This window comes from Fusarium oxysporum, chromosome 5 (genome assembly GCF_000149955.1).
Source record: "Fusarium oxysporum f. sp. lycopersici 4287 chromosome 5, whole genome shotgun sequence".
Lineage (NCBI taxonomy): Eukaryota > Fungi > Ascomycota > Sordariomycetes > Hypocreales > Nectriaceae > Fusarium > Fusarium oxysporum.
The window spans coordinates 2875386-2889667 of record NC_030990.1 but is presented as its reverse complement, the minus strand read 5'-3'; the positions used below and the strand labels follow the sequence as shown (position 1 = coordinate 2889667).

The 14282-nt window shown below is 48.4% G+C and overlaps 4 protein-coding genes across 7 annotated transcripts; 1 reads left to right on the top strand and 3 right to left on the bottom strand.

Moving 5' to 3' along the window:
* Nucleotides 1-1273: 1273 nt before the first annotated feature.
* Nucleotides 1274-2758, bottom strand: FOXG_02011 (3-hydroxybutyryl-CoA dehydrogenase). The gene is made up of 2 exons (XM_018379216.1): nucleotides 2504-2758; nucleotides 1274-2447 (listed from the first exon to the last, which is right to left on the bottom strand). Exons 1-2 carry the CDS (start codon nucleotides 2630-2632, stop codon nucleotides 1617-1619), a joined length of 960 nt encoding a protein of 319 aa, XP_018235246.1. The 5' UTR covers nucleotides 2633-2758; the 3' UTR covers nucleotides 1274-1616.
* A 106-nt stretch (nucleotides 2759-2864) lies between these two features.
* Nucleotides 2865-7773, top strand: FOXG_02010 (replication fork protection complex subunit Tof1/Swi1). Of its 3 annotated transcripts, XM_018379214.1 has the most exons (4): nucleotides 2865-2911; nucleotides 2974-3092; nucleotides 3147-5523; nucleotides 5571-6881. In XM_018379214.1, exons 2-4 carry the CDS (start codon nucleotides 3018-3020, stop codon nucleotides 6551-6553), a joined length of 3435 nt encoding a protein of 1144 aa, XP_018235244.1. In that variant the 5' UTR covers nucleotides 2865-2911; nucleotides 2974-3017; the 3' UTR covers nucleotides 6554-6881. The 3 variants fall into 3 exon arrangements, with proteins under 3 accessions (XP_018235244.1, XP_018235243.1, XP_018235245.1); XM_018379213.1 differs by having other exon boundaries at nucleotides 2892-3092; nucleotides 5571-7773; XM_018379215.1 differs by having other exon boundaries at nucleotides 2892-3092; nucleotides 5591-6881.
* On the bottom strand, nucleotides 3318-9747 carry FOXG_02009 (uncharacterized protein). 2 transcript variants are annotated; one of them, XM_018379211.1, is made up of 6 exons: nucleotides 8804-9747; nucleotides 8586-8734; nucleotides 8506-8527; nucleotides 8380-8445; nucleotides 7823-8310; nucleotides 3318-7774 (listed from the first exon to the last, which is right to left on the bottom strand). In XM_018379211.1, exons 1-6 carry the CDS (start codon nucleotides 9004-9006, stop codon nucleotides 6870-6872), a joined length of 1833 nt encoding a protein of 610 aa, XP_018235241.1. In that variant the 5' UTR covers nucleotides 9007-9747; the 3' UTR covers nucleotides 3318-6869. The 2 variants fall into 2 exon arrangements, with proteins under 2 accessions (XP_018235241.1, XP_018235242.1); XM_018379212.1 differs by having other exon boundaries at nucleotides 8380-8527.
* A 734-nt stretch (nucleotides 9748-10481) lies between these two features.
* On the bottom strand, nucleotides 10482-14002 carry FOXG_02008 (AFG3 family protein). The gene is made up of 2 exons (XM_018379210.1): nucleotides 11872-14002; nucleotides 10482-11817 (listed from the first exon to the last, which is right to left on the bottom strand). The coding sequence occupies exons 1-2, from the start codon at nucleotides 13760-13762 to the stop codon at nucleotides 11036-11038; spliced, it is 2673 nt and encodes an 890-aa protein (XP_018235240.1). The 5' UTR covers nucleotides 13763-14002; the 3' UTR covers nucleotides 10482-11035.
* Nucleotides 14003-14282: the final 280 nt, after the last annotated feature.

The window sequence follows — 14282 nt, the reverse complement described above, 5'->3', positions numbered from 1 at the left end:
CCCTATTCTGTCTGACTTCCTTGATCTCGAGAGCGGCGAGCAATGATGTGGAGGACTTGCCCAGACCAACGGCATCACAAGGGATTCCCTGGCGGAATGTAGAGTTTGCAATCATCTTGAGTCGTTCTTTGCCTATCAATTGATGCTCAAGTGGGATTGTTTGCAAAGGCCACCGGGCCTTAGCTTTTATCTTTGTGTCTGTGAATCGATCCTATCATAACAATTGTTAGTTATGTATAGTGCTGGGGGTGAAGTTGAACCAACCATATATTCATTGAAATCTTGACTTGTGAGGTAGTCAATAACGTTGAGTTACTGTCCATCAACATTAATCGTCGATCTGTATTCTGATGTTTCGTAGTTGGAGAGGGTAAAGTTGTCGAGATCAAACATCGGTGCAATTTTTCTTAGATCCAGATTGATAGACTTCGCCTCCTCGGCGTCGTCTTCCAAGTCATTTCACAAGTCCTCCTCTGTAAACAGTTTCTGAGGCACCTTGTGAGCTTGTTCTGAACTGTACATAGCGTCTGGCATTTCTTTGTATTCATAGCCAGGTTGTTCCGACTCAGACTCTATTTTTCGAACAAGATTGAGTCCCTTACCATTCTTACGCTCGTCTTTCGGATTCACGAGTTCTCAAAGTTCAGTGGTTGATGATGTCCTTGAACTTTTAATCCAGAGCAGCGACGTGCAACTTGCCTGAGGACAGAGACTCATATGAGAGACAGGAGCAGTGTAAAGTAGAGAAACTAGGTAGTTTGGAGGTTGGAGGTTGAGACTTGAAACTTGAATGGATATTGAAGATCAAGGTAAAATATCACAAATTGTGACCGTGATTCACTGTGATCGAATGCGACTCATTATAACTACCTACCTAGGCAAGTAAAGGTAGGTAAAAGAGAGCTACCTGTCAGTATGCAGGTAGCGAAAGGGGCGACCCAACCCCAACTTTAAGGACACTTAGTTCACGTTTCTTAAAGAAAAAAATATATAAGCCTTCTCTGCGCATATTAATACGGTACTCGAGAAGATTGAATTCACGTTGATATTATTATAGCAAAAAGATAACTATCATCTCAGAGTTCATACTATTCCTTAACATCATCAAAGAGGGTATATGAAGATAAGCAAAGACAGAAAATGTTTTTAACTTTGCCCTGGCTAATGACAATGCTACGCTACAATGGACTTACCAACGAGAACAAAGGTCCAATTCACGTTTAATCAAGAGCAGAGAGGATTAATATTACTTCTGCTCATTGCAGGAGCTGGTGGAGGAGAAAACTTCAAAGACTTCTATCCTAAGCGATGAAAAGACTTAGGTAAATTTAGATAAATTTAGTATAGATTTACTAGACTTTAGACTAGTGATTTTTGGTACATTGAGTTAATGTCAAGAGGTCTTCTTGCTTCCTGGGGCCTATCTAGGTTAACGCTGTTGGCAAGATGTTGCATACCTAGGTAGTATGTGATGTATGAATTGGCCCATAGCAACTCTCAGGATAGGGTAACTTGAACATTATTACTGTTTTTATTTTTATTTAGATAGTCTCGCGAAGAGCATCGTGAAGATTGATCAGGCATTGCTGTCACCGAAGATCTGGTAAGGCAGTGACTCAGTAGTCGTAAAAGCCCTTGCCGCTCTTCTTACCATACCACCCAGCGTTGACCATGTTCTTCAGCAACACACTCGGCCTGTATTTGGAGTCGGCGGTCTCCTCATACAGAACCTTCATGATAGAAAGACATGTATCGAGACCAATGAAATCAGCAAGCTGAAGAGGACCCATGGGCACGTTTGTGCCGTTCTTCATGATGGCATCAATGGAATCACGGTCTCCAACGCCAGTCTCAAGACAGATAATCGCCTCGTTGATGTAAGGCATGAGGATACGATTGGCAAGGAATCCGGGAGAGTCGGCGGACACCGAAGTGATCTTTCCCATGCGCTTGCAGAACTCAATGGCAGTGTCGAGAGTGTCCTGGCTGGTCTGTAGACCGCTGATGATCTCAACGCCCTTCTGTACAGGGACGGGGTTCATGAAGTGTGTCGACACAACACGAGAGGAAGCTGAGGTATCAGTGGGATCCTTGGTCGTGGCAGCGGCGATGCGTGTGATGGAGATAGAAGAAGTGTTTGTAGCGAGAATAGCATGCTTGGGGCAGATCTGAGCCAGCTTGCCAAATATGTCAAACTTGAGATTGGGCAGCTCAGGAACAGCCTCGATGACCATGTCTGCAGAGGAGAGATCTTCCATTTTGGTGCTCGTACTGAGAAGAGAACGAGCGCTGTCGGCCTGCTCCTGTGTGATCCTTGACTTGGAGACATCCTTTGCTAGGAGTTTCTCAGCAAAGGCTATGCCCTTGTCCAGAGCCTTGTCTGAAGTATCAATCAAGGTAACGGGAACCTGAGCCTTTTGAGCTGCAACAAGAGCAATCCCTAATCCCTATTGTTGTGATGTTAATTGTCTGAACGCCAGCAATGTCTTTCACATGCTCTTACCATTTGACCCGCACCAATAACACCAAGCTTCTTGACCTCTGCGGCGGCATATTGGCGAGGTGAAGAGCTGAAGCAGCGAGCATGACGCGCAGCTGCCATAGAAGGCATTCGAAAGATTGAAGCAGCCATTTTTTTGAAGAATGTGTGGGTGAATTTTGAAACCACGATACAATAGTAAAGTGCCAGGTCTCTTTAAGTTCTTCCCCACGGGGACATTGGCAGCTACGCCGACACCGACGCCGAAATCAACGGCTCATGCCATCATATTGCGGGTAACCTCGGCTCGGAGCCGGCGGATCTTTCTTATCAATTGCCGAGAACTTTCTTTATCTTATCAATTCTTATCGAATCTCGCGTTAATTAGACACGCCAGACGAGTCGCGTCTAAGCGCGTCGTATAATGAAGTGGTGGGACTGCCTATGTTTTCTAATGTTGTCGAGGCAGCACTAACCCCACGACCTGTGAATAGAGACAGACAACTCCTGGTCTGCCAATGTTTAGTGAATTAGGATCATGGAGTTGGCAGATGGATCAACAGATATTGTGCACCCGGAAGTGCGAGCACATATCAATAGTCTTGTCTCAGCGGTAAGTTTTCCCATGATACCAATAAATTAAAACGTTCTGACAAGTGAATTCCAGCTTGGAGGTATCAGCGCCGACAGCGATGGCGGCTATCAACTCGGTGACGATGCCCTCGAGGTTCTTCGAGATCTAAAGCGATGGATACGCTTCTACGACGAAAAGACGAATCGGATGGACGTTGCGCGATGCATACACGAGGCGAACCTGGTCGAGGGTGACCTGCTCCCCATTCTCTCGACGTGGCCCGAAAACGCCACGGACAGCAAATTCAAGTCCAGGATGGCCTTGGCTTGCTTCGAACTCATGGTTCCTCTCACCTGGCCAATGGCAAGAGACAGAGAGCGAATGACGGTCAATCACCACCGCCATATGCCGGTCCTGGAGCTTGCTCAGGTTGGATATAAGCGAGCCGTTGTCAACTACGACGGAGCTCGCGTACTTCATACAGCTATACGGGTGGCTCTCCCGTCCATGGCAATACCGATTGGCGATCGAACACAACGTGATCAAGGCATCATCAAGCTGGTCTTGTTCTTCCTCCGTAACATCGCCATGATCGAGCCTCCCCCTGATGTCAAATACGAAGGCGATGAGTCTCAAATATCTCGATCCGCCACTATCGATGCATTCTCATACCAAGATATCTTCCTCGTGCTCTTAACACTTGCCTCGAACATGGGAGAGGATTTTCGAGCCGAAGATACATCTGTCATGGAGATTATATACCATTTAGTGAAACAAGTCGACATTGAAAAGCTCTTCATGAATGAGCAGCAGCTAAGTAAGGCCAAGGCTGGAGAGCTCGCCGATATGATGAGTAAGGAGTCGTCCATGTTGAAGGCATACAACCGCAAAGGCCCAACTCGCCACAACCGATTCGGCACTATGATTTGGGTGAAGCGAGACGACGGCAAGATGTCATCACTTTCGGGTCAAGATGCGCTGGCTGATGCCTCGACGAGAAACCAAAAGATGGACAACTCAAAGACTTTCCGACCTCCTCGCCGAGCACGAAAAGGGGATAAAGATGAGAAAGATCTCGGATTACCAACTAAGCTTAATTCTCGTGCTTATGACCAGTTGCGATCGTTTGTCGAAGACTTCCTTGACTCGGGCTTCAACCCCCTATTCCAACATGTCCGCAAAACCATCGATAGGGAGGCACCACATGTAATGCAGTATCATCGCCGTCAGTTTTTCTACTTGGTGGCATGGTTCCTAGAAGCCGAGCGCATGAGGCGCAAGGCAAGGAAACAATCGAGTCAGAATCCCAGCGAGGATATCAGCAGTTTCAACCTTGTTGCAGGTGTTCTCAACCAGGAGATGTTCATCACTCTCAATAAGGCTCTCCATGAGTCACTCGAGATGAAAGATTGGCATGAACTAACCGCCGTTATGCGTTGTTTTACCCAGATTCTTCTCACAGTGCAGGAAATATCAGAGTCAGGCAACGAGGACAACGAAGAGATCGCCGAAAACGTGCTTAGTCGTCTATTTTACGAAGAAGCAACCCACGATGCAATTGCCACCATCATTAGAACTTACAAGGACCAAAGCTTCAACTACCTTGACGCTGCCACGGAACTGGTCCACCACTTCCTCCGTATCCTGGAAGGATACTCTAAGCAGAATATCGATATGCAAGTTCGCTCGCGGAAGCGCACTCGGCGGAAGAAGAAGGCTGCCCAAGACGCTGCAGGAATCGAAAATGACAACGACGAGAATGACGGTTCAGATAATGACGCCGCATCCGCCGAGCGAACCACTAAAGAACGAAAGTTCGACTTTCATCGCTTTGCAACGCGTTTCACGCCCCAGAGCGTAGTGGATACATTTGTCGCTTTCACCAAGTATTACCGTGATCTGACTGACTCGCAACTCAAGCGGGCGCATCGATACTTCTATCGCGTGGCTTTCAAAGCAGAAGCGAGTGTCATGCTATTCCGTGTGGATATAATCCACCTCTTTTACAACATGATCAAGGGCCCTGCTGCGCTTGAAAAGTCCTCTAGAGTGTTCAAGGAGTGGGAAGAGTTAGTGAAGCAGGTACTGCGAAAATGCTTCAAGAAGCTTGAACAGCGGCCAGAACTGCTTGTGGAGATGCTCTTCAGCAAGGGGTCCAGCACCGCCTTCTTTCTCGAGTACGGCTTCGAACGACAAACTGTCACTACAGCCAGCAAAGCCAAACCTGCAGCTGAGCTGGTCTTCAAAAACACTGAAGAGCTAGACCGACAGATTGCCATTGTCGTTGGAGCAATGCTGGACAAGAACCAGGCAAACCATGTCGCTTGGATCAAGAAAATCCTCGGCGACGCTGAGAGCGAACGTAAAGCTTTCATGGCAGCGGAAGAGGTAATGGCTTCAGTTGAGCCTGTACAAGACGAAGCTGAAGAGCAGCCAACAGAGTCGGGGCCAAAAGCGCCTCCTATATTCTGTGAGTTTGTTCTGAGCTTTAAGTCTTTGTTTACTAATAATGCTTAGACGTGCGCCCGGATGATAAGGACCGTCGGAATGCCATGTTCAAGAACTCTCATATGCGACTCCTTATGAAACTCGTCGGCCTTCAATTATTAGACCCGGCGTCAGAAGAAACACCCGAGTCTGCATGGATCATACCTTCAGATGTGTCTGCCGACGTTCTCAAGGATGCTATCCACTACATCAACCAAGCCGAGTTCAGCCCTCCAACATTTGAGGAGGGTGTTCTGGCAGAACACCAGTTGAAACGCAAGAGTGCTCCACGCAAGAAGGCCGATTTCGATGATGATGAGGACGGCGAGCCTGACAACCCCATGTTCGGACCGCTCGGCCCCACGGTGCGCAGACCCATTGATGAAGAAGATGGCCCCAAGAAGTCGCCCAGGAAACGCAGGCCTCGAAAAGAACTTACCGAAGAAGAAAGACAAAAGAAACGTAAAGAAAGGCGAAGAAAAGAGCAAGACAGGTTGATGAGCTTTAGATCAGAAGAGTTTGTAAGGCCCGAGGACGATGAAACGGATTCTGAGTACGACGAAGCCTTCTTCGCTCGAGAACGCGAGATAAAAGCAAAGGCAGCGGCCATTCGCCACGTTGCGGAACGCCTTCCTGTGCCTAGAAAGCCAACTAGAAAGCGTGGGATTGCAGCTACAGAATCTGCATCAAGTAGTGAGGAGCATCAGGAAGGAAGTGGAGATTCTGAATCTGGTCACGATTCTGATCCTGGCGACGATTTCATTCTCAGGGCAATGAATACAACTCTTGAGGAAGAGAACGAGGGGCAGCCAGAAGGAACATTGCCAGATGGCAGTGATGGAGAGAGTCGCAAGAGGAGACGAATCAGTGTTGAAAAGACTCAGCCTGACGAGGATGAGGAAATGGGCGGCGTGAATAAGAATGGAGATGAGGATGAGGATGAAGCACCTGTCGTCACTCGAAGACCGCGTGTACGGGGTGGGTTTGTTGTGGATAGTGATGATGATGAGTAGATATTAAGTAGCATAATTACTGGCGTCTGGAGCGTGCATGCTATATAACATGGTAGGAAAGGGGCAATGGACACGTCTAGATTTAATGAACGAATGTCACCACCAGGTCTCTGCCATACTATCCTGTGGAAGTCATGGCCAAGACTCGGGAGAACTGGGTACAAGATATGGTTAACGGAGACTGATTCTAGATTCTTCAGACTAACGTATACAGACTCTATTGGAGATGGGAGACTATCTAACAGTGGTATATCCTCCAAACATGTTATCTCGCTGGCTTATATCTTTCTATCCAGAACATAAATCATACTCTTTTCTATGGGGTTGACTTTCTTTGTGGTCGTCTCTCCAAACTCCTCCTTCTTGTCGCTGTGCTCTGCCCAGATTGTATTTGACCTAGCTCTGCAAGATCCTCCTGGCTCTTTCTAGGAGCACCAGGATGCGCAAGCACACTATCGCGATGTTCTGGACGGCGGAGGGCATCGTTCTGCTGCAAAGCAGACTTCTCGTCGTCCTTGCCGCCCCATGACCCCCCAATTCCCTCCATAATAAACTCGGAAGCTGTTGGTTGGTCAAGAAGAGAGAGTTCCTCGGGGGAGAATATGTAGGGGAGTAACAGAGCACGGACTGGTATTAGGGCAAAAATGATGACGGGGAAGCCGACAGCGGCTACAGTCTGGGTGATAGCAAAAGTGGCACCGAAGCCAACGAGCTCTATGAGGACAAAGTACCAGATAGCAGAGCGCCGGCGAATTTGAAGTAGGGGGCTGTTTGAAGGCGTAAGGGCCCGATCGCGAGCTAGAAAAATAAGCTTGCCAGTGATACCATTCCCCTCAAGGGCCTGGACACCCATGACAAAGAATAGACCCGCGAGCACACCATGGGGGATCAAGTGAAGAACCACTAGAAGAGGCCCCGTCATAGTGCCCAAAGTAAGGAGACCTTGAGCAAAGTTGGAAAATCGTTGCTCCACAACGTGTGTGGCCTCGAAGGAATAACCACCACCTACTGGGTTGCCATCTTCATCATCTTCCTTGACAGCTTTTGTAACGCAGAGCGACTCGGTATGGGAAGGGTGCTTGGGGGGATGAGACCATTGGGGAATGGGTAGGCCAAGGATACCTGCAACACCAGTTGTCAAACCGAGGAGGAATATATCCCAGTGGAAACCAGCAGGTTTGCGAAGTGGAAACTCGCTGCCTTGGGCGATGAGTGAAGAAACTTTGGTTGTTAGCAAGGCTGCCAGAAATTTTGTATCCTGTAACATACCATTATGATCGAACCAGAAGAGAATGGTCAAGAGAACTGCAAAGGGCAGCGCTAGAAAGATGTCACCCACGCTCAAATCCCAAAAGCGAACAAGCCAATCGCGGCCACTGGTAGGCTCAAAGGCAATGCCAGTGGGTAGAACCTCAAGATCAACCTCCTGCATACGGCCGAAATGGACAAATCCAGTGAAAAAGATGATTGTCAAAGGTGTGCCATAGTCCTTGAGAAACACGCGCAAGGGGTGGCGGAAAAGACTGCTTCCGCCAAGTTCGCCGCACACGTATGCTACCATGAAGACAAGAAGAGCGGCAACGATGGAGAGATAGAACTCTTGTCCTCTACCGAGATGTTCTAGGACTTGGATGCCCTTTTGGAGGTAGATAAAGGCGACGTAAAACCCAAAGATATCACAGGGGAAGCGTGTGACCCATCGAAGCCAATTGCAGGAGTTCGTTACGGCGAGAATCCAGTGAAGGATAAGTGACCATCTGGATGGATCAGTTACTAAACTGTAAAAATGAAAAGAGCCCCGTGTTGTACGGTTAACGCTGACTTACATGCCGATCCAGCACATGAAGCCAATATAATTGACGCCGGTTGGCTTCATGATATCATATACGGTACTTCAAAAAGCCCAGTCAGCTCCATGACGCAAACTTGTTTGTGAGTAGCAGTAATCTTACTAGTTGAAGACGGTTATTGGACCTAGAGAAGCATAGTTAGAGGGACAACTCGGTGCAGTAGGAAAGGGAGGCCAAATTACCCGTAACTCCGACGATGACAAGCGGTTGTGCAGCAAATAGAGAGAATATGACCGCTCCAAGAACAGAGGAGAGTAAAACTTCGTTGACGCCATAGTTTGACCCTGTTTTCTGGAACATGTCGAGAGAAAATGCCAGAGCAGGGAGGATGCTTGATAAGAGGTCAGCGTCACATGTTGCCTAATATGTAACGAAGGCAAGACAAGATGGAGATACTGACTTGGCAAAATACATATACACTGTAGCAGGGACTACACGATAGTCCCACGCATCCGTCCAGTCGCTAACATAGTATGGTATTCGTCGACGGATGTCACTAACCATACCACGAAAGAGGTGGATTCTCCACCAAGCCTCTTGTTTTTGTCGAGGCGAGGCCATTCCATCGTGGTCTCTTTCGTGTCCTGGTGAAGCTGAAACCATAATGATTCCTTCTAGAAATGATGACGAAAAAGTGTTGTAATGGTATTAGGCTTGACAAGAGATTGTTTGCTGTAGGCTGTCTCGAACAACGAGTGGCACACTTCAAAGATGACTTTTGAGTGAGGAAATTCCGTGATTAATAGACGAGTCAGTAGAACGAAGTAAAGCGGAAACCAACAAAGTTGATATACATATAAGAAAAGATCAGAATCAGCCGCCCAAGGATGTGACTGGTGCAAGGGTCTTGGCTTGTCTTGACTTGTCTTGACTTAGGCTACCAGTCTTCGGAGAAAGTGATTGATTGTTGACTCCACCCAGTAACTAAACATGACAGCATCCCTGTCTTGGTTACATCCAATGCTCACCACAATAAGTAACGGGGAAAGGGAAATAGACTGCATCGATGTATAACCTTATCGAAGCAGTCAAAGGGACTGCGGGTCGATAAAACCCACTAATCGGGTCTCGCAGAGGGTAACGCCATAAAAAGAGGCACTTCGGCCACCCTTCTTTGGTAATGTGATGTAAGAGTAACCTCTATAACGGTGATGCGATCCTGACACTTTGGCAGCCAATAGAGTGCAAGCGACTCAATTGCATGCATGCTTAGACCAAAAGCGATACTCGTTTATTACCGGCCAAACGGACAAGACAAAAACTTCGATTGTGGGGGATCGGGATGCTTATTAAAGACAACACCCAGTGTCTCGGGCGATATGAGAAGCAAGGGCTGTCACGTCACGCATGTATATGTATACCCGAATACGTACAGAGATAAGGTAGGTCACCAACATACAGTGCAATACTATGAGTATATCATCATCATCACGACAGCCTACTACTACGTAGAAGACTACCTCAAAATACGATCGCCCCAGTCCTTATTCGTCCTACATGGATGCCAATATTGACGCTGACAGCCCACCTTGACCCTTTTTGTTGTCAACAAGTGCATGATGTCGTAAAAACTTGTACCTTTTTATTACCCTTTTCGACATACGCTGTTACACAACGGGAGCAGAGCCTCCTAAACCTCGGTCAGCAGAGGAACTTTCTCAGCCAATCAGCTTCGCAGATTCAGCTCGGGGTCGATGATAATCGCGAGATCTTGACTTATACTAGATTAACGTTTGACGGCCACCGGTTGCTTCAGGCCAGGCCAAGGTCACTAGGATCGGCATTCTCTGTTATTATTTGTTCTATTAGTTCCTCGGCGGGGCTGGTTGTCACAAATTACGACTCATATTCCGGTCCCTCAGATGGCATTTTTATCTGGCAAGGCGAGGCAAGAAAACTTAGGATCTCTTTACTAGATGACACAATTACTTAAGTAGACTCAGTACAAGCTTAGTAGGCCTTACGACTATACTGTCACATATGCTCAAATGGCCCACATCAACTCGTCATCTCGAGATATTTATTAAGCCCTCTTCTGCCTCCTATCTGAAATATGGGATACATGGCAGCATGACCCTGATGGATTCTTAACCAACTGTTACAAGATCGGCGAGCCCGACAAATCAGACAACGTTTTCGATCATCATTTTCAAGACAGAGAATTCAGTCATCAATATATACTTAATGTTTTACAGTTCTATAGCCTAGAATACATTGTTACACGGTTGTTCCTAGCCTCGACCTCCAGGCTTTCCAACACGACGAGGGTAATTTTGATGGTTGCGATGTGCCGGTTCTGCTAATAATGCATTAAACATCCAAGGGAATTGATCAAATGTTTGGTAGAGTAGAGTGCCGCTTTTCTCTGCGCCTTGCTGTGGCCTCCAGAGCCCGTGTTGCTTCCTCCCGACGGATTATCGTAATATCCTGGCCTGACATCAGAATCCTCGGTTCTGAAATAGGCCTCGCCGCTATCCTCGTTGCTACACAGCCAATCCTCGCTCTGCCTCAAGTTCTCCTGTATTCCTTATCCTGCCTTGCCTCCGCAGCACTGTGCATGACCAATTATCGTCGATCGTACCACGGAAACTACCTTCTCCAACCATGTGCTTGGCGACTTTTCTTTTCGACTCTACTCAAGCTTTTTGAAAGCTGGGGCAGGGGTAGGGGGGTCCTTAGGCGTATCTGTCTCCTCGGGGAATGGTGGGGGTATGCTCTCCTCCTTACCGCCACCAAAGTATTTCTCAAAGTCCTCGTTGTCACCAAATGGTCGCTTGCCCAAGATACGAACCATGTCATCTCGGACGAGAACCTCCTTCTTGAGCAACTCCTGGGCGATTAGTCCAACTTCCTTCTTTTTCGAGGTCAGAAGGTCTCGGCAACGCTGGTAGGCTGCCTCCACAATTCGGGAAACCTCCTGGTCGATCTGCTGGGCAGTAGATTCGGCAAATGGCTTCTGCATGCGGTTGGGGTCATTCTCGAAGTGAACAGGGCCCACCTTCTCGGACATGCCCCATTGGGTCACCATGTTTCGTGCCATCTGGGAAACCTTCTTGAAGTCGTCACTAGCACCTGTTGTCACGGTGGGGAAATGAAGCTCCTCAGACACACGGCCACCCATTGTCATAGCCATTCGGTCCATGAGCTGGTTGGTGTTCATCAGGTAAGCATCCTGGGGCAGGTACTGAGCATAACCCAGAGCACCTTGGCCGCGGGGAATAATGGAGACCTTGAGAAGAGGGTCAGCATGCTCCAGGAACCAACCACAGATGGCGTGGCCGGCCTCATGATATGCAACAGTCTTCTTCTCCTCTGGCTTCAGCACGAGAGACTTGCGCTCAAGACCTCCGATAACCCGCTCAATGGCCCGCTCAAAGTGGTCCATCTTGACCTCATCAGCATTGCCTCGGGCAGCTAGGCAAAGTTAGCCAGGTAACACACAAAATCAGGATAGCCGGTAGAACATACCAATTAGAGCAGCCTCGTTGACAACATTGGCAATATCAGCACCGGAGAAGCCAGGGGTCAGAGTTGCCAGACGACCAACAAGGTATTCATGGTCCTCGTTCGTCACAATCTTGTTCAGATACACCTTGAAGATTTCCTGACGGCCTTTCATCGTAGGACGATCAATGAAGATATGTCGGTCAAATCGCCCTGGTCGCATCAAGGCTTTGTCGAGCATATCCGCTCGATTAGTGCCAGCAAGAACAACAACCTGCTCGCGGGTATTGAAACCGTCCATTTCAGTGAGAATCTGGTTCAGAGTTGCTTCCCGCTCATCGTTGCCACCAAATCCCCTGCCGCTCTCCTGTCGCGCACGTCCAATTGCGTCAATCTCATCAATGAAGATGATGCAAGGGGCGTTCTTACGTCCTTCGGCGAACAAATCTCTCACACGTGAAGGACCGACACCGACAAACATTTCAACGAACTCAGAACCGCTCACACTGAAGAATGGTACTCCAGACTCGCCGGCCGTGGCCTTGGCAAGCAATGTCTTACCGGTACCAGGAGGACCAGCTAAGATAGCACCTCGAGGGATCTTGGCACCTAGCTTTTCGAATTTCTCGGGCTGCTTCAGGAAGCTCACAAACTCCATGATCTCGGTTTTTGCCTCTTCGAGGCCAGCAACGTCTGAGAATTTGACCTTAACAGCACTCTCGGCGTTGAACTTCTTAGCCTTGCTCTTGCCGAAGTTGAACATACCCCCTCCAGCACCACCACGTCCACCCATTGACCGCTGAGTCCAGAGGATCAAACCGATGAAGAGCAGTGTAGGACCAAAGGCCAGAAGAAGGTTGCCAAGGGTACTACCGCCAGCCTCATAGCTCACGGGTATTCTTTCAGAGGGTGGAATACCCAGCTCATCTTGCGCCTGTTCTAACTTTCGCTCGAAGGATTCAACAGACCCTATGGAGAACACGTAGCTCTTTCTCGCAGGTTGCCCGCCCTCACCAGTAGCTCCAGTTGCAGATGGATGAAGCTCTACCCGGACGTGTGAGCCGTTAACAACAATCAGCTTCTGAACCAGGCCCTTATCCAGGAATGCTTTCCGCATCTCTTGCCAAGTAATCTCCTTCTCAGAGAAAGGGTTGGCAAAGAGTTCCGCAATCCATACAGTGACACCAATGGCGATACCAGTCTGAACAGCCTCCAGCCACCCGCTGCGCTCATTCTTCGGTGGCTTGCCACCCTTCTGCTGCTGCTGCTGCTGTTGCTTCGACTTGTCAGCGCCACCCTTTCCGTCCTGGGTCTTCGGTTCCTGGTCCATGCGAAAGGATGAAAATTGCCCATCCCGGTTGTCTTGTTGATCCTCCAACTCTATTATCCGTTCTGTGACCATGTATACACATCGCATAAGTCTTCCCTTGTCCAGAATCGAAAGGTTGCCGTTCTGGCGTTGCTTCTGAAGAAGATCTCGGGTCTCGGCAGGAGCGCCAACAATTTGAAGTTTCTCAAGAATGTCCTTCGCCACCGGCCTTTGAGCCTCTGGAAGTCGACTTGTAAATTCCTCGAGATGTGCCAGTTCCTCCTTATTCAAGTGAATCCAGCCTTCGGGCAGAGGTGGCGGCTTTGGTGCTTCAGACTTGCTTCCATCGGGCCCATCCTTTGCACTGTGTTGATTCAATGGCTTGCTTCCATGCTCATCATCTTTGTCGGGGTTTGATCGGGGATCTTTGCCGGGAGGTGGGGGTTGCGAGGAATATGTCCTTGCTCGAATGGCGAATGCGGCAGAAGTCTTTGCGGGGATCGATCTGGTGACAAGTGACGGTCTTGCACATAATCGTAGTGCAGGCTGCGTTGACAATCTTGTCGCTCGTGCGAGCTGGCTTGATTGTCTTAAAAATCTCGACATGGCGGGCAACGCAGGCTGGCGCAAGTGCGGAACTACCGGGGTTGTGTGTACAGATAAAGGTAATTGAGAGCGCCGTGCTATCTCATAGGGTAGCACGGCTCAAGCCAAAAAAAAAGCTATTGACTAATATTTGAGGCCGGTATACAGTCGTATATGGCGAGAACTCGGAGTCCCAGCGCCAATGGATGAATATGAATATGTTGGATGACACCACCAAGTGCAAGCTTCTGGTGATGAGTCTACAGCGGTTGCTTAGCTCGAAAAATGAGCATCACGTGTTGGGGAAATCGCTGAGGTGGGGTCCACTGAGAGCGGAAGGTGAGAAGATTGGTTGATATGATCGCCTCAGGGAATGTGTCAGTACGTCAATGAGTGATGCCTATCTTAAGTCCGTTCGGCTCTGTAACGCTTGACATCAGGTACCTAATGTTGTGAAGTAATACATTGATATGGGTAAGTACATAGTTTTGTACTTGTCAACTCTCATCCTCACAGACAACTAGGTACTTAGGTATTGTTG

Excerpts from the sequence above, each read along its gene's own strand:
- FOXG_02009 (XM_018379211.1), bottom strand. The coding sequence starts at position 9,006 with ATGGTTTCAGCTTCACCAGGACACGAAAGAGACCACGATGGAATGGCC. Across the intron at positions 8,735-8,803 it reads GTGTATATGTATTTTGCCAA|CATCCTCCCTGCTCTGGCAT; the intron begins GTCAGTATCTCC and ends CCTCTTATCAAG. Across the intron at positions 8,311-8,379 it reads TTCATGTGCTGGATCGGCAT|ATGGTCACTTATCCTTCACT; the intron begins GTAAGTCAGCGT and ends TGATCCATCCAG.
- FOXG_02010 (XM_018379213.1), top strand. The coding sequence starts at position 3,018 with ATGGAGTTGGCAGATGGATCAACAGATATTGTGCACCCGGAAGTGCGA. Across the intron at positions 3,093-3,146 it reads TCAATAGTCTTGTCTCAGCG|CTTGGAGGTATCAGCGCCGA; the intron begins GTAAGTTTTCCC and ends AGTGAATTCCAG. Across the intron at positions 5,524-5,570 it reads AAAAGCGCCTCCTATATTCT|ACGTGCGCCCGGATGATAAG; the intron begins GTGAGTTTGTTC and ends AATAATGCTTAG.
- FOXG_02008 (XM_018379210.1), bottom strand. The coding sequence starts at position 13,762 with ATGTCGAGATTTTTAAGACAATCAAGCCAGCTCGCACGAGCGACAAGA. Across the intron at positions 11,818-11,871 it reads CAACGAGGCTGCTCTAATTG|CTGCCCGAGGCAATGCTGAT; the intron begins GTATGTTCTACC and ends AACTTTGCCTAG.
- FOXG_02011 (XM_018379216.1), bottom strand. The coding sequence starts at position 2,632 with ATGGCTGCTTCAATCTTTCGAATGCCTTCTATGGCAGCTGCGCGTCAT. Across the intron at positions 2,448-2,503 it reads TTATTGGTGCGGGTCAAATG|GGATTAGGGATTGCTCTTGT; the intron begins GTAAGAGCATGT and ends TCACAACAATAG.